Here is a 23,915-nt window from a genome sequence, read left to right as displayed (position 1 = left end):
TTCTGCTGAGTGTGCTGTTTTTTTTGTTTTTTTTAAAATCGTCCATCCCTCGGCCAGAGAAATCCTCTCTGTACTTCTCTTTAAGGTTGCTATTATGTTGCTGCTTAAGCCACATGTCATTGGAAATGTCATAACTCTATACTGATATTTTTGGATGGAAACTGCCGAGTTCATGCAAAAAAATCTTAAAAGTGTTTAGTGTTTCCCCTAGAATTGTATTGTTGTCAGGGTGGAATAGCCTCTGAAACAGCATTTAGACCACCATGGGGCACTAAAACTCCTGAAACCAACGATCATAATAGTAAAGTACTTTTTGACTGACAGCTGAATAGGTTTAAAATGAGGTATAAGAGGTTATGATATGAGGGTGAAGTAGGTGCTGCTTATTACAAATAAGAAACGGGGGAAACTGCTGACTTCTATTTCCTTTCTCTTGTTTCAAACTGACAGAGATGGAGGGATTTAAGTGGAAAACTGCCAAGTAATGTGCTTATCATACATCTCTGATCCGCTGAGAAAGGCAAGGCTCTGTTGAAACTATCCCATAATAACCTCCAGACTTGTCCACACGCACACACACATACACAGAGAGAATAAAGAGGAAGAGCATAGTGCAGTTCAGGGCAAGAAGCAACATGTTCATGGAGAGTTGCTGATAACACTTGAAGCTGGTGTGTGTGTCTGAGTGGATGTTTGCAATTGTATACATTTCCAGAATACCAACCCTCCTACCAAGTGACCTTTCCTCCCATTTCCTCTCCTTTCCTTTTTGTGTCTGTGCCTGAATGTATATGTCCGTGTGTGTGTGTGTGTGTGTGTGTGTGTGTGTGTGTGTGAGTGATTAATACCCCAGGAGATGGTGTGACATTTGATTTGGCGGGGCGGGGCGTCGGGGAAGCGCTGACTCAGCGTAAATGTAAATCTCCACCTCGCTGACGGGAGCAAGGAGGACAATGAAAAACTCACCGCTGACCCCCCCGAAGATGGAGCCGAAACGGGAAATATATACAAAATACAGAAAATACGATTTGTCTCACATTCACATTTACGTTAGGAGTCAAAATGCCAAAAAAACGGTTGCAAATGTTTTTAATGATTGGACGGAACAGACAGCTTAAACAGGACTGGACTTGTTCCACATGATGAGCCAATCAGTCCCCTTGTCTTTGAAACACAGGGTTTTGGTTAAAAGCCTGAAAATAAGGTGTGTGGTTAAGACAAGCTTAAGACAGTTTCACGATTCTGTGAGATAAAATATACCACTAAACATCCCATTCGTGAATTTTAAGGTTTTATGCGCTTTAAAGTAAGTTGCTAACAAATGGCTAACTGTCTTAGAAATTGAGCTACAATGGGTTTGGCGCACAATAACACATTACACAGAATAGTCCGCCATAAAGCCTCTGAACTGTAGTACTCGCACTCTTTTCAATTTATATTATAGATTTATGATTTATAGTTTTTTCCAATATTAGTTTTTGAAATTGTAGGTTTTTGAATTTGCTAGCATGCTAGATGTTGGAGGAATGCAACCTCTCACAGGTTAGCCTAGCGTTAGCTTTTTACTAATATGGATTACAATTATGCTTTAAAATTCATGAAAGCAGTGTTGATTTGTCAAAATTATCTCATATAACAAAATGTATGAATATCACAAGCCTGCGTTAAACACAGAGGTTATTTTTGGCATCAGTCCAAAACTACATTCAAAAATCCATTGAAGTTATAGTGGGGCTGCGGCCGACGAGCCATGGCGGAGCTAGCTTTCACGTTGGCCTACAAAAAAACCATCATCGCTGGACCACTCTAAGTCACCCCGAAATCGCACCTCCTGGCCCGGGCTTCAAGCAGACCCAGTCGACACTCAAAGGTGAAGTCACGGTCACTTTTCTCCGTTCTTTTCTACCCTCTGCCTTTCTCCAGCCACAACCGTCTCTCCTCTCCCACCGCCCTCCGGTCCCTGCCAGCCGCAGCAGCGTGTTTGTCACTGTCGTGTGATTTATTCATAGCTGCGAGAAAAAGATCAATAGTCTCTGACAGAGAAATGAGTTAGTGGCGTGCCGCGAGATGGGTCCATCTTTGGGCAAGAGAGAGGAGAAAGAGAGAAGTTCACCGGAAGTTCAGAAGGGAGGTGGAGGTGGAGGTGCCAGGAAGGAAGGTTGCCTCTATTCAACCTCGCTTCCCTCCAAAGCAGTGTTGGGTTCAAAAGTCCGTATTAGCCATTATTTCTTCTACTATTTTTCCATTCCAGTCCAAAAAGTGGCGGTTTCTGCCTTCTCTCAAACAGCGTTGATGCTCAGTGTCCCATGCTTTTGCTCAGTAAAATCAAAGCAGTGGGAATACTTTGACTTCTCTGCTTTTTTTCATCCAAGCTAGCTTAGTGTGAGAAGATGACGACTAATTACATTGAAAATGAATCGTAAGGATAAGGGTGGGATTGGGTTTTGGGATAATTCAACAAGAAAAAAAAATGGCAACTGTAAGATTATTATTGAAATTGAATTTTGTTAGACTATTCGTTACTGGGAAAATAAATAACAGTAACACTTTACATTAAGCATTCGTTAACTAATGGACACTTAATGTAAAGTGTTACCGTTGTTACAATGGTTGTGAATAAGTCACAACCATTAGCTAACATCAAGTTTTTTCAAATAATCACATAAGTTGTTTATTGTGCATTTAATATGAACTCATCTTTGTTAATGTCACTGTTCATGCTTAATTCATGTTAGTAAACACATTAGTTCATATGATTAACATTAATTAATGCAGTTGTTCATGTGCATTTAACATTAACTAATATTTGTTCATGTTATTCATGTTTAATTCATGTTAGTAAATGCATTAGTTAACATTAGTTAATGAACAGTTAATGTAAAATAACATTACTGATGTTTCTTAGTAGTACTAGTAATGTTCACCTGCAAAAAGGACTGTAGAAATGAATAGTATATGTATGAGAATGTGTGTGTGCGTGCCCACATGTGCATATAGTGTGCATGTACAATGACTAACAGTTTGCATTAGTGTCTATACCTATGCACCTTTCTGTATGTGTGCATATGTGTGTGTGTATTAAAGTGACACATCGATTTCCCACTGCACTGTGAGAGCAGGCAGACACGTTAGAACACCATATCCAGCTTTACAGCACACATACCCAACAGTGTGTGTGTGTGTGCACGCCCACGAATGTGTATATAAGTGTAAGTGTTGAGTTTGCATTTGTGCGTATATCTATGTGTGTGTGTGTGTGTGTGTGTGTGTGAAAGCTTGCCTGCGCATGCTAGCATTTTACAGTACCAGAGTCAAACTGTCACTTGAGAGCAACCAGACACCATGTCACATTTATTACATTTTCCCTGAGTCTGTGCTTGCTTATAAAATCACTGTGAGCCCGCTGGAGCCTGTAGGTAACCGACTGTAGAGCTTACAGTGCAGCGGAAATAAAAATGCCTGACGAATATCTGCTTTCACACACTTTTATTTGCTGCCGTTGTCGAGTAGAGCCACAGAATGCACAAAGGCAAATGTATTTACACTTGTGTTCAAATGATAGGGATATTTTTAATTCCAAGTAATGACTAGAATCTTCTCTCAAACATGGCTGACGTAGCCTATACTTCCGCTTTGTTGTTGTAGCTGTGTTGTAGCTAGCTAACCAAGGCTAACGCTAATTTCTGCGCTGCTAGCATTTTGTGACGCTAGATTTTGTGAATCCTTCCAAGAAAGTCGAGGCGGATATGTATGGATAAAAAGAGATAAAAAGAAAAAGAAGAGAGGGGGAGAAGGGAAAAAGCGAGGTATACAGTAGAGGTGAAAAGCGATAGTTAGAGCACCCATACTTTCCCATACTTTCCATGGATATTCTACTTAACATGTTGAAACTGAATATGTTTATATAACCCCAATTGGCTATATTCTATTTTTATGTATTTTATGTTTTTTCCCTGATGTATTCTATTACTATTTGCTGCTGCCATTGAAACAAATTAGCTGATAGTTTGGTGATCTACACCTAAAAATTTCACATTGACCAAATAATATCTTGTCATTTCCAGTCCATTTCTATCAGCAGATTTGGAAGTTTTGGTGGTAAATGATATTAGATGCATGACTTTGCCACAGTGAAGCTTTAGTGAATTTTCCGCCTCTGGTTAGGAGTTTATAGAGGGAGAGAGAAAGCGAGATAGAGACGTTACAGACAGCAAAATAAAAGCAGATTCACTGCTGCTGCTGTGTTTATTAGCAGAGTGTACCTGTTCAGCTGGCTGCACCATGTGCCTCTAGCATAAAAGCCCAGACTGAGTGTGCGTATGCAAGTGTGTGTGTGTGTGTGTGTGTGTGCGCTGGCCCACTCACAATGACCGTCTGCTGCCGAACGCACCCATTTGTCAAGACAAACGAGTGACAGGCGACGGGAGGAGGATGGGGTGGCAAACCTCCAGCTACAGCCCAAAAAAAAACAGAAGAAGAAAGAAACAGAACCACATAGTGTACTTTATTACCTGGAAGTGGGAAAATGAGTTTTCTCTGAAAGCGGCCAATCTATTTCCCCCCACGTCAATGGACCCATGGCACTTGATTTATCTTCTCTGTATCAGAAGTGATGGAGTGAAAAAGGGAGAGAGGGATGGAGGTGGTAGACAGAGAGAGAGAGAGAGAGAGAGAGAAGGTTGGGCTCATGCTGCGTTCAGATCACACATGGGAATAGCAGTCGCAGCGGCTTGATGGCTAGAAGCGACGGCTTGGAAGTTTTCACACTTGTTTGAAGGATGTTTTTGAAGCTGTCAAGACGCCATGATTTAAGTTTTCTGTGGACTTTGGTTGCTCCTGATCAGCTTTTTCACACTTTTTCCACATGAACATGATACATTTGCGTTCGGGTTTTACAGCAAAGCAAACATCGCAATCACAACCAAAAATCCAGCAAGTAATTATGTTCTGCCATGACATTTTAAGAGATCACAAATGATTTATGTGATGAAAATTGCTCATTTTGTTGGTTTTATTTGAATGGAATATATCATTTCCTACACCTGGCTACAGGTATTTCCTTGTTGCTGATGTCAGAATTCAGGAAGTTGGAGAAATCAGAGTCCAATGCTAATCCTGCATTCAGGTCCTATGGGAAAAGCGATAGACTCAGGGGTTTGACGTTGGTGACGTTAGATTTCTCTGACTTCCTGAATTCTAACGTCACCAACAAGGAAACACCTGTAGTCAAGTGTAGGGAATGATACAAACAATAGACAATTTTATCACAGAAGACATTTTGTGATCACAACTCAACTTAAAATACCATGACAGGACATAACTATTTTTTGAAATGGCAATAATGTATTTGCTGTAAAACATAAACTCAAATGTATCACTGCACTAAGTGCTTGTCTGTGTGAAAAAGTTAATCAGGAGCAACCTGAGTCGACAGCAAACTTCAAATCATGGCACTTGACGGCTTTAAATGAGTTTGAATGTGTTTAGATTATTTTTTTCTGCCCCCTACCTCTGACTCTCTTGAGGGTTGACTATCATAGACATGTATGGGTTCACAAACAATAGAGCAGTTGGATAATGTTTTGTGCCACTGGGATCTCCCTCTTGTCAGTAGAAATGAAAGTCAAAGCTACATTTTCTGCCACTGCACTCAAAATGCAAGTCATGGTACTAAATATAAATGCATACTATGTAATAAAAAAAAACCCAAACATGACATTTCAAATGACTGAAATTATTAAATTTGCAGTGCTGCTATGTCTTTCATGAACATACAGTAAAGCTATAGTATAGTAAAGATAGATGAAACTTAAATGATCCATGGGGAAGCTGGGTTGTGCAGCAGCAAATAGTAATAGGATACAGCAAAGAAACAATAGAAATATGAATAGAGCAAATAAACAAAGCAACAGTTACAACAATAGAACGTGTTGAGTATAAATATATGAATAAAAAGTATGAATTACAGCAAGTATGCAGGACTGCAAAATTGCAGTGGAACATACTAAGACAAAGAACAAAAGAATGCAAATGCTATATGTACGATAGGAAAATACACCCAAAATGTGAAATATAAGTAGTATGGATACAGGCATCATGCTGATCAAGATTATCGTGCATTACAGTCAACATCAGCTTCATGATTCATGCTTTCCTGAATGCCTGCTTGCTCTTCAAATGGATTACCCACTAAATTATCCCCTCTTCCCAGACTCACTTGAAAATGTATGAGAATGTCATTCATTTGGCTTTGCATGAACATTTTACACTAGTTAGTCACTGAAGCATAGCTTATGCTATAAATCAAAAATTTGTGTGTATGTGCGTGTATTTGCACTAAATGGTTATGTATGTTTGTGTGTGTGTGTGTGTGTGCAGACTATTGAAACATTAAAGTCGACAGAATGACAGAGTATACTGCGTAGGGTGTTGTGGATAATTGAAATGCCAACACTTCAAGATGGCCACTTCATTTTAACATGAATTTACAGTTTCCATCACAAGCCGTTAAGGCTGAAAATACTTAATGAGGAAGCTGCGGGGGAATTTATGTATCCGAGCAAATATTCACAAAAGTAGTGTGTAGATAAACCAGTCACCTCCAAGCTGATTTGTTAGCTTGTACTTCCAACCAAGAGAAATGGTTGACAGCGTGGTAGACGTGACAAGATATTTTCATGCACAGGATTGTCTGCAGTGAGAAGCTTAGGTGTCAGTGCTTTGCCCAGAGGCACTTCAGCAGTACATAATATGGGTTCATTTTACCTGCACAATTTTGAAATCCCTAATTGTATTTAACCAAATGCTTGCTTTGAGAGGTACAAAATGGGCAAATCCATTGTAAGTCAGAGCGTAACACTGCTGTGACTCTTGAATACATTTTTCTACCTTCAGATAAAATAAGATGAAACTTAAGTCTGAGTCGTTGTAGCAGCAAAAAGTAACAGGATACAGCAAAGTAAATAGAACGTAAATAAGAATAAAGCAAATGGGGGCATTAAACATAACACAACCCACAATTACAACACTAGAACCTATTATGTAGAAAAATGTCAAGATATATGCTAATATATAACAAATGAAAAGTATGAAAATATTAACAAAATAAGTTTAGTATGCAACCTCTATACTAAGCTTGGTTTAAAATGTATCTGTGTTTTAGAGAACTGTTGTTTTGGTGGATTTTCCAATTTCATTCCCTTTGCTGGTTTTTGACAGTTTGAAAAAATTGACAACATTTTGTCAGAGTCATGATCCTCCATCTCCCTCTCTCTCTCTCATACACACACCCACACACACACACACACACACGAATGTAGACAGACAGACAGACAGACACACACACACACACACAATTCCCTCTCTAATCCTCTTGTTATGGAAAATTAAACTAATCTCCTTTTGTGGCACGGTGGGATATGCAACCCTCTGCACAAACACACAGCTACCATCTCCAAAATCATGGGCATTAATATGGAGTTGGTCCCCGCTTTGCTGCTATAACAGCCTCCACTCTTCTGGGAAGGATTTCCACTACATATTGGAACATTGCTGTGGGGATTTACTTCCATTCAGCCACAAGAGCATTAGTGAGATCGGACACTGATGTTGGGCGATTAGGCCTGGCTCCCAGTCGACGTTCCAATTCATCCTAAACCTGTTTGATGGGGTTGAGGTCAGGACTCACAACTGTTGCCACAAAGTTGGAAGCACACAATCGTCTAGAATTTAATTGTATATCTGTAGTATTAGCTTGTCCCTTCACTGGAACTAAGGGGCCTAGCTCGAACCAAGAAAAACAGCCCCAGACCATTATTCCTCCTCCACCAAACTTTACAGTTGGCACTATGCATTTGGGCAGGTAGCATTCTCCTGGCATCTGCCAAACCCAGACTGCCAGATGGTGAAGTGTGATTCATCACTCCAGAGAACGCGTTTCCGCTGCTCCAGAGTCCAATGGCGGCGAGTGTTACACCACTCCAGCCTGCTAAACTGTTTTGGCGTTAAAATAAATGCTCCCATGCAGACTTTTTTCACTCATCCTGACTCTGCCTCATTCTGTCTGGCCCCAACGGCACACCCCACGCCACAGTGTCTTCTGTCCCAAGTAGATGCAAAGTATGTTCACTTGAGGACACATCACTTTATCGGTCAAATGTAGAATAAAAATTTTAAATTGAAAAAAATTGAAACTTTCCATTGAGAAATCTCCATTTGAGAAGTTTTTTCTTCCATTTGTGAGTGTGAGCTCCCCTTGCATCTTGTCTTCATTGGATCTTTGGGCCTACACATCCCTGTACAGCCAGTACAATATTCCTGTTGTACTGATTAGACAGTACAATACACCTGTTGTTGACTTGTAGGCTGAGGGCATGGTAGGCTGCACATACAACATCCAGGGTGTGTTGCATTGCAGCAGGGGTGTGGGCCAGGAGGGCACAGTCATCAGCGTACTGTATGTGGTAGTGGTCTTGGTGATGGCTTGCAGGTGGCAGAGGTTGGAGAGGCTCCTGTCCAGATTAAATTGTAGTTGGACACCATCGCCGAGGCTGAGGGACTTGTGGGAGAGGAGGATGACTGCTGTCAGGAAGAGGTTGAAAATCATTGGAGCCAGTACACACCCCTGCTTCACTCCTACCTGCACAGGAAACGAGGGGGATTGTGTTGCATTGGCAATCACACCAATCAAACCTTGGTGGTACCCCAAACTTTTCCAGGATGATCCAGAGGACCTGGTGGTCAGTGGTATCGAAAGCCTTGGCCAGGTCGATGAAAGTGATGAAGAGGTCTTTGTTCTGCTCCCTGGCCTTCTCCTTCATTTGGTGCGGGACAAAGATCAAGTTGGAGGTGGACTGGTCCTTCCTGAAGCCATAACTTGTTAGTATGTTCCCTGTCACAGAGAGCATGGATATGCCACCACTGTGTCCAAAGATGGCTGTGTCACCTTTTTACTCATGGAAGGTAATGATGTGTGAGTCTTTCCAGACTTGTGGGACAGTTTTGTGTGCCCATATTGACAGGAGTTGGTGGAGACTTTTAGTGAGAAGGTAGCCACCTTTCTTCAGAGCCTTGAGGCTTCTTATCACTGCAAGGACTTCTGTGAACCTGGGTGGGTAATCGAGCTCATGCACAGGTGGGAGCTTTGGGAATTGGTGCAGGATAGTGGGATCAGTTGCGTTGTTTTGATTGAGGAGGGTGTTGAAATGTTGAGATCAACCAGTGGTCTGTCCAGCACTCTGCCCCATGCCTAGCTTGTGTGATGGAGACTTCATTTTGATCGTGCTGCATGGTGATAATGTAGTCCAGTAGATGTCAGTGCTTGGACCGAGGTTGCATCCATGATGCTTTGTATTTATTTGTCATTTGGAATATTGTTATGGCCAATTTGTGCTCAGAGCAGTGGGAGAGGAGTCCGAGAGGCCATTGTTATTCATGTTACCTATGTTGTGTTTCCCAATGACCCCGAGCCAGAGCATGTTCAGTGCCACCTCTGGCACTGAAGTCTCCCAGAGGTACAAGTTTATCGGTGTGGGGGACTTTGAGGAGAGCTGCGTCGAGAAGCCTTCTTCAGCATCCAGGGCTGGTGCATATGCACTTATCAGGGTCACATACTGACCCATGGCAAGAGGAATGAACCAAGTCATAAGCCACTCACTCAGCAGTCTGCTTTCGACAGCGAAGCCTAGTCCATGCATTTTGACTTCTGAATCCAGATTGCAGTATCAGGAGATGGACTCTAGACAACCAGATGAAGGTGGAGTTTCAGTGGGCTGCCAGATCTCGGTCCATTGACCTTGCCTCTCAGTGTCCCCTTGCCTTGTCTTGAGGAGAGTAGATGCTCCCTGAAGACCCCTAGAGCAGTGAAGGCAGCAGTCTTACTTGATGGAGTGAAGCCACTCAACTAGTCCCTCCTCGATAAACCTCCGCTGTTGGTCCAAGACTACTTATTCGACTGAAGACCACCACACGGCCCACAGCTTATTTTGTAACTGTCCTCCATATCTGAAGGACTGCCCACTATCCGCCACCTGTGGACACAGAGAATTTTATTTCTAAAGTTTTTAGAGCATAAAGAATCATAGGCATTAGAACTATGGCAGGTCTTGTTGTACATGCACACACACATGCACACAGGGACTGAGGGGTTAAACAACGCCGACCAAGGCTTCTGGCTGAGCTGGAAAAGTCTCATTGAACTCAGGTCGTGACACTGTCTCCATAGCAACCAACCATCTTTGCCCGGTGAGCTGTCCTAGCATTACAAGCATCCTCTGACATTTCCCAGCTTGGGCAAAAGGTCACGACTCTTGGGGTAAGAAAAAGTGAAGGAGGGAGGCAAGAGTGGAAGGAAAGAGTGGGAGAAGAGGAGGTCAGGGAGGATTCCTGCTTCTCTTCATCCTGAGTCCTAGCAGCTCTCCCTCTTATCGATTGACCCAAATATGTTTGTTGGGAGTTCTTGTACATCCCTCCTGCCCCCCGCTGTCAGTGAGTGGTGGTGACACAAAAAATCAATTTGCGCTGCAGCCTGATGCATTCACCTCGCAGCTCCCTGTGACTGTGAAACTGCCGCCGCTGACTGATGCCACACTAAACTGTAAATATGGCTGGATAAGAGATTATCACTCAAGACCCATGTGACCCATACCTCACTCAAAAACTGAGGGTAGAAATGTTCTAACCAATGAAACACAAGTTGGTCTATTTATATTACCTTACCTCATTAGTAAAGGAGTCAACAAAGAAGCAGTGATAGAAAGCTTTCCTTGTCCTTCATCTGTCCCCAAACACCAGATAACAAAGAGGTGCTTTTTCATGAAATGTTGAAATAAACACTATATTCCATCTACATGCACTATATTCCATCGTCATACAGTTGATTGTTGAGGAGGAGCTGTAAATGTGAGTTGCAAATAGGACAAGCGATGCTTTTTCTGGCAGCACTAGCTTCATGTGTCTGTCCATTTTGCCGTCCCTTGTTACAATGCTCAGTGCTACAGTAGAATTAAGTGTTGTTTTAGTGCTGTCTCCTGAGTGTTGGACTGGTTGACAGGGTGTAATCATGCACCCCCCCCCCCCCTCTGTATCCATGACTGTTTAAGGTAGGAAAAATGAAGGCCATTAACACAATAGAGTGTTAACAGTGGAATGCATGTGTGGAAATACGCTATTACTGTCAGTGTGACATGTCTGTGTTTCAAAACATTTTCAGTTCCTAAATAATTTACTACTCCATCCCACAGACACTGACTGACTGGCTGAATGCATTATGGCTCACCTCCAGCTTCTATACATAGGTCTACTGTGTTGTGAGCCCATATTGTCTGTTTCCACATTTAGGGTTTCCAAAAGAACATTTGCCCCTATTGCGTTTGCCCCTTACTGCACAGTGGCATATTAAGACAAAGAACCCAAGGCAAATCCTCCACAATACCCAGGCATCCCACTAATGTTATTAAATGTTGAAGAGAATACCACTCCAACTAACTAGATTTCATGCTTCAAAATAAGTGGTTCATTTCAGAGAAAAAGAACATCTGCTGCTTGTGATTAGGCATCACACTTATTCGCCTTCCTCTTGGCGAACCCCAAAAGGTCCTTGTGTTCAGTGATTGGCTACTTCAAAACTTCCATTCACATCTATTGTGAGCCTGTACATTCAACTGTGTAGTGGAAGTGTCATTCTATTCTTCAGCTACATGGAAAAATACATAGAAGTCACACATCTTGTTGACTAGTCGTCAAATGATGAAGCGCCTGATGTTTCAGTTAAACCAGATCCCTTGAAGCAATGAAGATCTCTCTTTGCGGGATTCGAAGCAACTAAGAAACCCATTCTTAAAGGTGCTACATTTATTTTGAGACATAAATTTCCATAAATAAACAAGACCGCTGCTGAGAAGATTGTCTATGCTGTATTTTACAATGTGTGCCACCGAATTGGATTTGGCGGGAAATCTGCTGGATTGCTTTATGGCACAAAATAGGAAGAAGGCGCTGTTCTTTCAGCACTAACAGAGCTAAAGCTTTCAGAGTTTCTGGCAATGGCAGATGGTGGAAGGAATGAAAGGCATCACTTGTCACTAAAAAAATCACATCATGTTTATCCTCTTCAGTAAAGACAAAGGTGCCAGGAAGGGGGAGGAGGGACAGGAAGCAATGGGGTTTATGGGAATGTTAATTTTGAATAGAGGTAGAAGCTACCAATCCTCTCAACCATGGTGTCATTTTATACCAATATGAATGGTGTAAAATGTATTTGTTCATAAGTATGTGTTCAATGTCAGTCTGAAAAAACAAACAAACAAAAAACAATACATATACACACTGTTATCCCTATGACCTTGGGCTGCCCAGTGAACATTCTTGAACATGATCAACTCTCTGCCGCAGCTAGAAACCAGAGAATGAAGATGCAAATTTGTGACATTAACCACCGACACAACATACAAAACGTTGATATAAAAGTTTCTGCTGATTTTCTAATAGGCTATGTATTAAAGAAAATGATAGGCTGCTTTGACCATGATGGAGTAGTAGTGAACCACCATCTGTCATTTTACGCACCCTGTACCACTCTAGATGGAGTGGGCTTTTAGCTGTTCAGTTTGTTTGTTATGATTCTCATACGGATAATAATTACAGCGAAGCGGCCTCATTTCTGTGTTTTGTATAGCACCAGATGGTCTGAAAATGTGGATTGTTTGAAAATTGCATTGCAGCCTCAAATCCTTAGCTCGAGCATCTGAACAGAACAATGCTAGATTGTGGTAGATGTTGGCCCAGCTGGCTTTTTCTGTGTGTGTGTGTGTGTGTGTGTGGTGTGTGTGTGTGCATGTGCGTTAGGCTGTCCCATTAGATGAAACAATCGTAAGCCAGAACAGTCATTGACTTTCTACTTGCAATTCCACTGGTGCATGTGTGTGTGTGTGTGTGTGTGTGTGTGTGTGTGTGTAGTATGTGTGGGGGGAAAAAATCAGTATTACACGTGCTCCTAGCCTACGATTTGACTCAGTCAACATCGTTAGCATTTAGATGACTCCCCCACATGGCATACCAAACAAAGATTTAAACTGAATCAAATCATTTTTCTCAAGCACAGGAATCACTTCTTGGGTGGCTGATCATCTTCAAAAACCATTCGAACTTTTGTGTGCCTCCCACAACCTTAAAAGTCAGAACAACTTTCTACATTTCTCCCCCAGAGGAAATCAGTACTTGGTTGCATGAAGCACCTTAATTTAAGGTCCTGTAGTTAGAATTGTTCATTAAAAACCTGTTTTTATCCCTATGTCATGTTTTTTTACCCTAAGTAATTCTTTTCAATCAGTTAAAGGTTGCACATCATCCTTATCAACAAAAAAGAAGAAACTTAAGGAACCACAAAGAGCTACTTAACTTGAACATAGTCAACATTTTCTTTTTCCATTGAGGACAATGAAGGTGTGCCAAGAGTCTTTGGTGACAGGATCAATCCTGTGGACATACAAACTGATGAGTAGTACTGAGCAATAGTGTTCTGTAGTGTACTATGTACAGAGTAATGCTGCTCTTTGACTCCTAAACTTGTAGTCTAAGTGTACCAAACATGTTAATTAGTGAATGGCTACAACTAAAACATTTTTTGGCAAGCTTGCCTTTTAGCTTGCTATCTTTAGGATTGTTTTGAATATATTTTTTTTGCTAGCTTGTTTGACAAGCTTGAAGTTGATTCCCCACTTATTCTAGTCAGTAAATTATCATCATTACATATGATAGCAAGCAGATATAAATATAAATTTGTTAAGTTAAAAGTGAAATCCTTAAATTGTTAGATAGCTAACATTAGAAGAGCTGACATTACCAAATTAAGGCTCACTTGCTTGGCAGAATGAACTACTGTTCACTGTTAGCTAACAAAACTTACTAAGTAAACTCACTTAGCCAGTTAAAACGTTTTAAAATAATAATAGTAGCCTAATCATAAAAAACACTCACCTTTGTAAGACCTGCTTTCCTACCTTGACATGGAGAGCACCACTGAGCACCACCCTCCTTTTTTTCAAATGGAATGGGACGCTACGGTTCCCGCCTCCTCTCTGGTTTCATTGGTCACCTCACTGGACCAATCATAATTCTTTCTGCCCTCAGAACACTTTTGAGTAAGTAAAACTCCTATGAGCCAAAACTGATATCACATTGGTCTACACTAGAGTCCACATCAACATTGGTGAGACCTACAATACAGCTGCAGGAGTCTGTACAGTACCAGTCAAAGGAGTTTACTTCTTAAAGAGTAACTAAACCCCAAAGCCAAATCTGTGTAAAGTCTAGCATCTAATGGTAAAAAGCATGCTACTGAAATTGCCATCTGCTATTGACTGATCTTTGGTGGTAGAGTACAACAGGTGGTGACGTCATCTCGCATCAAAGATCAGCCAATAGCAGATGACAGTTTCAGTAGCATGCTTTTTACCATTAGATTTTAGGCTTTACACAGATTTGGGTTCAGGGTTTAGTTCTTTAAGGTTCACAACTGCTGATATACAGAGTGGGATTAACCTTACTATAGTCATGTATAAGAATGGGCAACAAATCTTGTGTAACTGGCAGTACAATCATGATTTTGAATACAGCTCTAATGGACTCAGTGTAGAGCTGGAGAAGGGAGAGTCAATATCCATGGTTTCATACAAAGGAAACCACTGAACTACAATACCTTTGGTGGTTTCCTTCTTTTCCCTTTGTGAAATGTGGAATGAATACTATTTCATCTCTAGGGATAGCAAATAGGATCATTAAAGTTTCATCTCATATATTAAAAGTAAACAGAAATCTCCGGAGAGTTTGATTTCTGCCATTCTGCTGTGATACTGATATTGCACTGTTTGGGGATTTGCATCTGTAAATAAATGTAAATGTCCTTATGAAAATCATGCTATAAAATATTTTGGTTTAATCTTTATAAGAGCATGTCTTTCATTCGCCAACTGTTTACTGTGGTAAAATGAGAAAAAAACCCTCTTAGTTTCTAAGCAGTCCCATATGTTTCTTTCAGATCCCCCTTTTGTGCTTCTTTATGTATGGTTTGGTTGTTGGAGTGACTTTTTAGTGTATTTTTTTTTCAAGAAGTATGTGGTTTACTTTTTAGGAAACACAGCATACTGTGACAATTATGGTTAAAAGACACAACATGTGGATGTAACATGCCTACAACCACAAGCTGGGCCTAGATGTCACGGCATAAATGACTCAATCTCCATACTACAAGTAAACATCATGTTTTTTCCTCACATACTCCATTGAGACATTTGACATAAATAGTGTAAGACTGCCTTTACAGCTGGCTTTAACCTGCATCCTGGGTGATCCAATTGTAATCAGATAAAGCAAATCCAGGTGTAAGATGTACTGAAGATCTGCTCACTCAAACCACCTCTGGAGATGGTCAGACAGAAATAATCGTTTCTGCACAGATCCAACCAGCAAGTACATACAAATCAAACGGGTGTCAGGCAGCTCAGATAGTAACGTACCTGTCATAAATAAATTATGAAGCAACTTGCTGATGTGGAACAAGCCAGACAAGGTGTTTACTGTCAGTTATACAGGATGTAAATATTACCAGAGACGGATTTACAAATATACTGTAAATATGAACCAGCTAAATCATATATAGGACACAATCATTTTAATGCCAGGTGGAAAGGGGGCCTTGGAACTGGGTAAGGGAGATGAGGAGGTTTCCTGTTCTTCCCTATTTTGAGATCCAGAGTTTCCACTGTTCTCATCTGCATTGGAAGGTGTGTGTATGCCTCTTGCAAATGTTTCCCACAGCAATGAAGTTATTCTGTTTTTTTTTTTTTGCTATTTAATTCAAGACAGAGCTTCTAAGCCACTGTAAATGTCTGTATCACACTTTTTTAAATTTTTTTTTATTTAAACCTGCCTGTTACAGGAAGTACAATGAGTTGTTCATCCATTTACCATTTTCTCCTTGCTAAGTTTTGATATCATTTAGTTTCTGTTTTCCATGTCACTTGTTCCTTTGTTCCCTTGTTCCTTTTTTGGGGGGGTTTTGAGATATTTTGTAAGCCCAATGGTGATTCTATATCTGGCAAGGACAATTCCAATATGTATTTGTTATTTCTTCTCTCATCTTTTTATGTTTGATACATGCAAATAAAGGAATACAGTAATAAAAGTGAAATCACTTGATACGTTTTATTTCCAGGATATTTATTGAGGTCTTATCTACACTTTACATAAGCCAATTTGATGTGCAATTGTTGCAATTGTAAAAAATAGCTATCAGAGAATCTCTGTGATTCTCTGTGACAGCATCTTCACCATTTTGAAGAGTTAACGCATAAACTGATGATTTGCATTACTGTAAATGAGCATTTTCTAGAAACATTTTGACTGGTCAAAAGATTCAAAATTGATCTTCATTATTAGTGATTATGTAAGTCATGTGTTTTTTTTCTAGAAAATTTTCATTTATGGTCATGTCAGTTTATGCAATAATTGACTAACTCTTCAAAATGATGACAATGTGGTGATGTGTTGCTACATCCTGTCTGTATTTGATTTTCTGGCTATTTATTATGTAATAATTGTACCACAAATTGGTTAATGTCAAGTGTATATACGGGCTTACTAAATACACTAGAAATAAAACCTCTCTAGCATTTGCTAATTCACTTTAGTCTATATGCCTGACCAACATACAGGAAGACATCTTTACTCAAGTAGACTTGAGACTTCACTTGGGTTCTGGTGACTTGGCACTTGACTTTGACTTGTAGGCTACTTTGATGACTTGAAAAGGTTTCTAAAGTCTTGACTAAAGATTTTGTGTTTATGTTTGTGAAACTGACTTGGGACTCGGAGCAGAGTTGACTTGGTCACACCTCTGATGGTAACATATAGCATTTTGAAAAGAGGGATGTCTAATGATGAAACCTTTGTCAGATCACTTTGAACAGGATGCTGCGGGCTGCAAAACGGACCACAAGATGGCAATGTTTGCTACATGATGGTGTTTCACCGAGGCTGCTGCACAAAACCTGTAGCCTGACAGCCTTACTTAGTGAGTTCATGACTTCTCTTTAATTAAATTTTTAATAATATTAAAATGGCTCCAAAAGAAAGGTGTGTGAATGACAAAGCATGATACCAGTGTAACATGAAAATCAATAGCCATCACCTCAGTTGTCTTCAGCCACTGTCATCGGTGCAAAAAACAACAACCTGGGTTATGAATAAAGGAATGGAGAGACAGAGGTCAGGACAGTGAGCGCTAACTCACTGGGCCAAATATTCGGACCATAGTTTAATGAGCTGAGAATTAACGCTGCATTAACTTGCAAGTGTGTCAGTTCACTAAACCCCAAGCTATGGCAAAGTTCCTAATATCATCTAATATCATCTTTCTAATATCATTTATCATGAAAACTTCCAAACTGCTTATATGATAGACTGAATTTCTAGTGACAAAGTACAGCAACAACTGATGAATGACAAGATATTATTAAGTCAGTGTGATAAAAACCAAACTATCTAACATATCCCCAATACGTGCCATTCCGTCTGGTATGGAGAAAAATATACATATCAGTCACCAAGCATCACTTTATGTCAATAAAATGTCAACTTTTATAATCGTTTCAAATTGCTCGATGCTGACCGCCACGGTGAATTTCGGTGGGATAAGATTATAAGAGTGAGAAGCGAACCAATTATACAAGTTGAAATTACTATTAGAGTAAGTGCTGCTTCGTGTGTTGCATGCACGCCGCATTGAAGAGTGGCTCCTAAATATTCCAAAAATGTCTTCAGTCATGTTTACTAATATCTTTATAGTCACCGGTAAGCAACGCAACATTAAATTGACAGATTTTTTAATGGAGTTTGACGTCCCGTTGTGCGATACGAGAGAGAACGTGGCGAAGACAAACTGATTAGAAGGAACATCGGTCTTCAGTGCTCCCCTGATGTGAATTCTCTATGGCTTCCAGATACATTTCTGCCAATTTTGCTTGATCCTTCATCTCCATTAAATTGATAAAAACTACAAGACTTACTTAGGTTAAAGTATGGCAAGTGCCCATACGTTGTCATACCCAATTGACGCCCCATGCCTCGCATCTCCCGACTCTGTCAGCCTGCCGCTGCTCTCTGGGTTGTGAGCGCTGCTGATGCTGCATGGTGGCGCAGCTCGGATCCAGTGGAGGAGGGATACGGGAGGGCGACGGCGAGTCCGTGGGAAGCCAGTAGTCGGGATGGAGTAACCCCCAAGAACCCAACTACCATAATGTTATTCATTTGATCCATTATATTTAACCCGCAGTGACTGACTGCTGCCTGCCACGCCGCGGACCGTAAAGTCGCTCCTATTAGGATTTTTTTTTATTGATGCGCGTATCCAAGGTTCAGGTGCGCCGAAATTCCCTCAACTCACCTGGGAGATTATTTCTGCTTACTTTTCCACCGTGGACAGCGACGCACTAGTGGAAATGTGGATTTAAATGCTAAAGTGAGGAGTTTGCTTCTTATCTTGTTTTGAAAAGGGAGATGCCAGGTCTTGATTGGAGACATATGCGCCTTGTTTAATAGCCGACATCAGTTCATGCTGGATGGAGATGGTCGATGGTTATCACGGGTTCTTTGGAGGGTAAAAGATGAGTGTGTATCTAAATTCACACTGTGGATAGGCTACATACCGTACTGAAAGACAGCTGTGTTTTCGTCCAGCGAGTCTCCTACACCTGGAAATCACTCTTTGGGGTTTTTTTCTCGGGGAAACTTTGTGACTAGGACGCAGCAGAGGATGACAGCGCACCTTGTTTGGCTTCCCTACGGACGCGGACTTGAGTGAACACCCATCCACAAATAGTTTAAATATCATTCTGTGGAATTGCATGAATTTGTGATTAGGTGTTTCAGGGGGAGCATCGCTGGAGAATGTGTTTCCAAACTGTGGAGCCGTGCTCAGGCTGGAGGGGAGAGCAGCGGGCATCCCGAACCCTTCCCGGGACCACAGGTGTTCCCTGTAAACAGGTAGGTAGACCCGAGTGGCGATGGGCGGTATGGGCTGATTCCCTATTAATAACTTCACCGTGAAAAAACTGTTTGTGATGAATTATGTCATTCGCAATATGTCAATCCACTAAACCCTAAAGTAGGCTACTAGCTCCGTTACGTGCCCTCTCTAATATGGAGAAATCCTCATGCCAAAGCTCCATTATAAAAATCAAACATTTTAATGTAGGCCTACCTGGTTTATGTTTACCTACCCATTAGAACAAGACTTTCATTTATCTGTTTTTTTTATTTTTATTTTTTTACAAATCCTTAGACGACACTCTTTAATTCGGCATACTTTCAATTCACCAAGCAACATTTATTGCCATAAAAATTTCATTTTTAGATTTGGTTTGCCTGTTATTCCCACAATTTTGTCCCACCAAAATAGACTGAAAGGCGGTTGTAAAAGTTGAGATTTTACAGAAATAAAGTGCTTCACGGTGGATTAGGTGTATGCCGAATTAACCAGAAGAAACTACAGATTCGTAAAACGTCTTAAGCAAAATTAAATTGTCAGATTTTTGAATGGATTTTAATCAGGAGATAACGGTAAGTTTCGGGGCTAGTGGAATCCCTTCATCGAATATCATTTACCACCAAAATGTCCAAACCTCCTTATCGACGACATTTTCTGGGGACAAAGTGGAGCAAAGACTGATGACTGACAAGAACTGATTTGGTCAAAGTGATAAATTATTACGCATAGTTCACCAAACAGCTTAGAGGAAGCGCTGAATGCACTGAGGTGTTTTTTGTTAGATGTGACTTCTAAATAGATTAATGGCATTTAAAAAAAAAAAAAAAAATTTGGACTCCTTTAGACTGATGTCTACCCACAAAAACTGGAAAATAGATTAAAAAAAACATTATTCTTGAGAAAATGCATGTTATTTTTATGCATCTGACCTTTTGGCGACTCCTGAAAAGTTAATTAGCCTATTACTAGTGAGATGCTATCATTGTACAAGTATTAGTACTAATACTATGGACTATAGTTTGCCCAATTTGACAAGACATGATAGATTACTGTACTGCACCTGTCAGCTCATAGAGCACTTTTACATTTTCTTGTTTTTTTACGTTTTACCATAACACCATGTCCATAATCAAAAAGTTTGAACTGTGATATGAATGGAGATTATTGTTAGATGGTATGCCTTTGTGACATTGCTGACTGTCCTGATATTGCTATTGTGAACAACTGTCTACTAACTTTTTCTAGGCAAGTTAAAGTATATTTTCAGTCTTTAGAATGTCATGAAACTGTGAATATTGGCTACATTCTCCAAGATATCTTTGATCTACATCAATAAAATGATAAAATGAACTTTGTCTCGACTCCAAGTTACATTCTTAATCTCTGATAATGTAAAGTACATGTGCAATAAATGAATCTAGCTCATGACCTCTCGCTGTATTTATCTAGTGACTCCAAATCCCAAGATGCCGAGCTGCGGATAGAGAGGCTGCCCTGTGGGTCGAGTAGACCTCCGTCCACCTCCCTGCTCCCCCCCCCTCATCATTTCCTAGTTCCTCTCCTTCCTCCTTCCTCTTTCCCCTTCCTCCTTTTCCTTCGAGTCATATTCCTTCCGTCCCTCTCTTCTCTCTCCTCCTCTTCCCCATATCCTTTATCCTCGCCTCACTCTTCCCCCTTAACTCCCTCACTTCCCGCATCCTCTTACTCGAATCCCCCTTCCTCCTTTTCCCCTCCATCTCCCTCCTCTTCCTTCTCTATCCTCTTCCTCACCTCCCTCTTCCTCTTTATCCCCTCCTCCTCATCTCCTCCCTCCTTCCCTTTTCCTTACCATCCTCTTCCTCCTTTTCTGCCTGCTGTCTCCTCCTTTTCCCCCTCCTCCTCCTCCTCCCTCCCTCGTTCTTCTCACCCCCCCCTTCCCACCCCCCCACCCCCAAAACCCACCACCTTCCTCCTCCTCCTCCCCCGCAGCACACATGCAGGCCAAGAAGCGGTACCTGCTCGTGTCTGTGGGGGCCGGTCTTCTCTTCCTCGTCTACCTGTGGGGACTGCACATCGGGGACTTCCAGCAGCAGCCGTACCACCAGTACCACCAGTACCACCAGTACCACCAGCAGGATTACCAGTACTACCAGCAGAGCCAGGAGGTGTACCAGCCCAGACCCCAGCCTCAGCCCCAGAGAAGCCCGTCCAGACCGCCCAGGCGCTGGCCGGAGTCCACCCACCCGCTGGAGCCTTACCTGGAGGGAGGAGAGCAGGAGGTAGATGAAGGATAATGCTGCTGTTTGATTGGAAAGTGAATGCTGATGCTGAGGTTAGGTGCTGGGGTGAATACATTGGGGATCGGCGATGAATTGCATCCATCGCTGGTGGAAATTCCCTCGCTGATTTTTCACTGATTTAAATGACCTTGTTCTTTGGTGATTTAAAGTGGAACTCTGGCCATTTTCGTCCTGCATTGGCCCTATTTCCCCATCTTTTGTCCATCATACACTGATGGATTCTCACCAAAATCCTTTTTCAGTTGCTTCACTCCATATTAATAATACAATATATATAAATAAAAGGGCATTCTGATGGCTCAGATAGCTAAAGGCAGTATGTATATCCTGGGTTTGAATCCAGCCTGAGACCTTTGTCACGTCATCCCCTTTCTCTCTCTCTCTCTCTCTTTCTCTCTCTCTCTCTCTCTCTCTCTCTCTCTCTCTCTCTCTCTCATCTTCATGTCTCTCTCTGCTGTAAACTATCAAAGTAAAAAAGGCAAGAGTACAAACAGAATACAGACCATAGATCAGGTAAAAGCAAGGCTATAAACAGTACATTTAAAGTGGTTTAAAGGTGGACAATGAGTTGGCAGCTAGTTCCAGAGCTTAGAGGTCCTGATGGATAAAAAACCTGATCACCCTTAGTCTTCATTCATCATCATAACTAATGTATTTCATGAACGCGAAAAGGAAAACTGACAACTTTGCACACTGGCAGCTCCAAATAGCAGTGAGAGGTAACTGCACACAGCAGGCTCATGTTCACCAACCCGGCCTCTGTGATGCTTTATATCAAAGGACACCAAAGGGACAAGAGAGGCAAAAGATCTAACGTTCTTGAAATGAAAAGTGAGTCCAGCTTTCTCTGGATGGAACACTGCTCACTGCTGTTTAGGGGACAGTTTGGATTTCACTGCTAAGTTTCGATTCGTCACCTCCTGTGGGTGGAGAAGTGACCATACCCAACACCAGATTTTTATTTGGGCAAATAGGGTGAATCTACAGTGTCTCAATTAGAAGGGATGGGACGCTAACAGTTTGTGATTTAGATAGTGCAACTTCAACAGAAGTTATTTTGCTTTATGTTGGTATGTCATAACTGTGTGTGTATGTGTGTTTGCGTGTGTGTGTATGTAGGAGGACAGCCCTCGGCTCCATCACCAGCACACCTCGCCCCGAGAGCGGCGGGCGATCCGCGACAACATCTACAAGAACAGGCGCTGCCGCATGGAAACCTGCTTCGACTTCGGTCGCTGCCAGTCGGGCTTCAGGGTTTACATCTACCCCCCACAGAGAGGGGAGGAGATCTCCGAGAGCTACCAGAAGATCCTGTCCTCCATCGAGGAGTCCCGCTTCCACACCACGGACCCCTCGCGGGCCTGCCTGTTCGTTCTGGCGGTGGACACCCTGGACAGGGACCAGCTGTCGGCTCAGTATGTCCAGAACGTGAGGGCCCGCATCCAGAGCCTGCCCACCTGGAACGATGGCAGGAACCACCTCATCTTCAACCTGTATTCTGGCACCTGGCCCGACTACACAGAGGATCTGGGCTTCGAGGTGGGCCAGGCCATGTTGGCCAAGGCCAGCGTGGACGTGGGCAACTTCCGACCCAACTTCGATATTTCCATCCCCCTGTTCTCTAAGGATCACCCCCAGAAAGGAGGGGGCAAAGGCTATTTGACGCTCAACGACGTTCCGCCGTCCAGGAAGTACTTGCTGGTTTTCAAAGGGAAGCGCTACCTGACCGGTATCGGTTCGGAGACGAGGAATGCTCTGTATCACATCCACAACGGGGATGATATTATTCTGCTGACCACTTGTAAGCATGGCAAGGACTGGGAGAAACACAAGGACTCGCGCTGTGACAGAGATAACGAAGAATACTCAAAGTAAGACCTACTTTTTGACCTTTCTACTTGCTTTTTGCCGCTTCTGGGTGTGGATTCATTTCCATTTAGAAAGAGCGTTGATGCTTCGAAGATCTATCAGTGCCATTCAACGTTATTAATTAGTTTGTTTCTTTGAATACAGCCAGCATACGCAGTCTTTGCTGGTTTTTATGTCTTGCTTTCTCACTGGAGAAGTCCTTGTGTTTTTTTGACAGTGATGCTATTTCAGGCTTATATCTAGTATCATATGCTATAAGGTCTTTTCAAAGTGCCACGTCTATTCACTGTTTTTTGTCACTGCGGAGTTGGTTGTTGTCTGTTTGCCATCCCACTGCAAACAGAGCAGAGGGCCTGTGTGTTGATGCAGCACAGCAGAGACTGGGACATCCGCTGTGTCAGTTATCTCATTATCAGCTCTTCTTTGCTGTTGGTTTACTCAAACGCGTGTTTGAGTGTGTTTGTGCAATCATTACAGTTTCTCTCAGTAGTGCTGGTTGCGTGCGCGTGCGTGCATGTTACCACTGTCGATCATTACATCGGTTGAATTAGTGTCTTGGCTGAAAACTCTGCTGCTTGAGAGTGCTGGGAACTGTACCCAGTTTAACTGCTATGCATGGAGCGCCTCTTCTCAAAGCAGCTTTTTTTTTGAAGCAGGTTGGATGCTTTTATGTAAGTATTTCAGAATTGTCATGGGAGACGAGCTTTCCCATCGAGTCGCTCGCT

The 23,915-nt window shown here is 41.8% G+C and overlaps 1 protein-coding gene across 4 annotated transcripts in view; it reads left to right on the top strand.

Moving 5' to 3' along the window:
• The first annotated feature begins 21,015 nt into the window (after positions 1-21,015).
• Positions 21,016-23,915, top strand: part of LOC139912423 (exostosin-1) — a 357,310-nt gene continuing 354,410 nt past the window's right edge. Inside the window, exons 1-3 of one of the 4 annotated variants that reach the window (XM_078289725.1) lie at positions 21,016-21,125; positions 21,225-21,300; positions 22,441-23,192. In XM_078289725.1, coding sequence (XP_078145851.1) covers positions 21,016-21,125; positions 21,225-21,300; positions 22,441-23,192 — 938 coding nt within the window. Of the gene's footprint in view, positions 21,301-22,440; positions 23,193-23,915 lie in introns of all 4 variants that reach the window. The other 3 variants (XM_078289724.1, XM_078289723.1, XM_078289722.1) reach the window with 3 other exon arrangements.

This window comes from Centroberyx gerrardi, chromosome 18 (assembly GCF_048128805.1).
Source record: "Centroberyx gerrardi isolate f3 chromosome 18, fCenGer3.hap1.cur.20231027, whole genome shotgun sequence".
Lineage (NCBI taxonomy): Eukaryota > Metazoa > Chordata > Actinopteri > Beryciformes > Berycidae > Centroberyx > Centroberyx gerrardi.
Note: the sequence above shows the minus strand (reverse complement) of the source record. Positions and strands in the feature narration are given on the sequence as shown.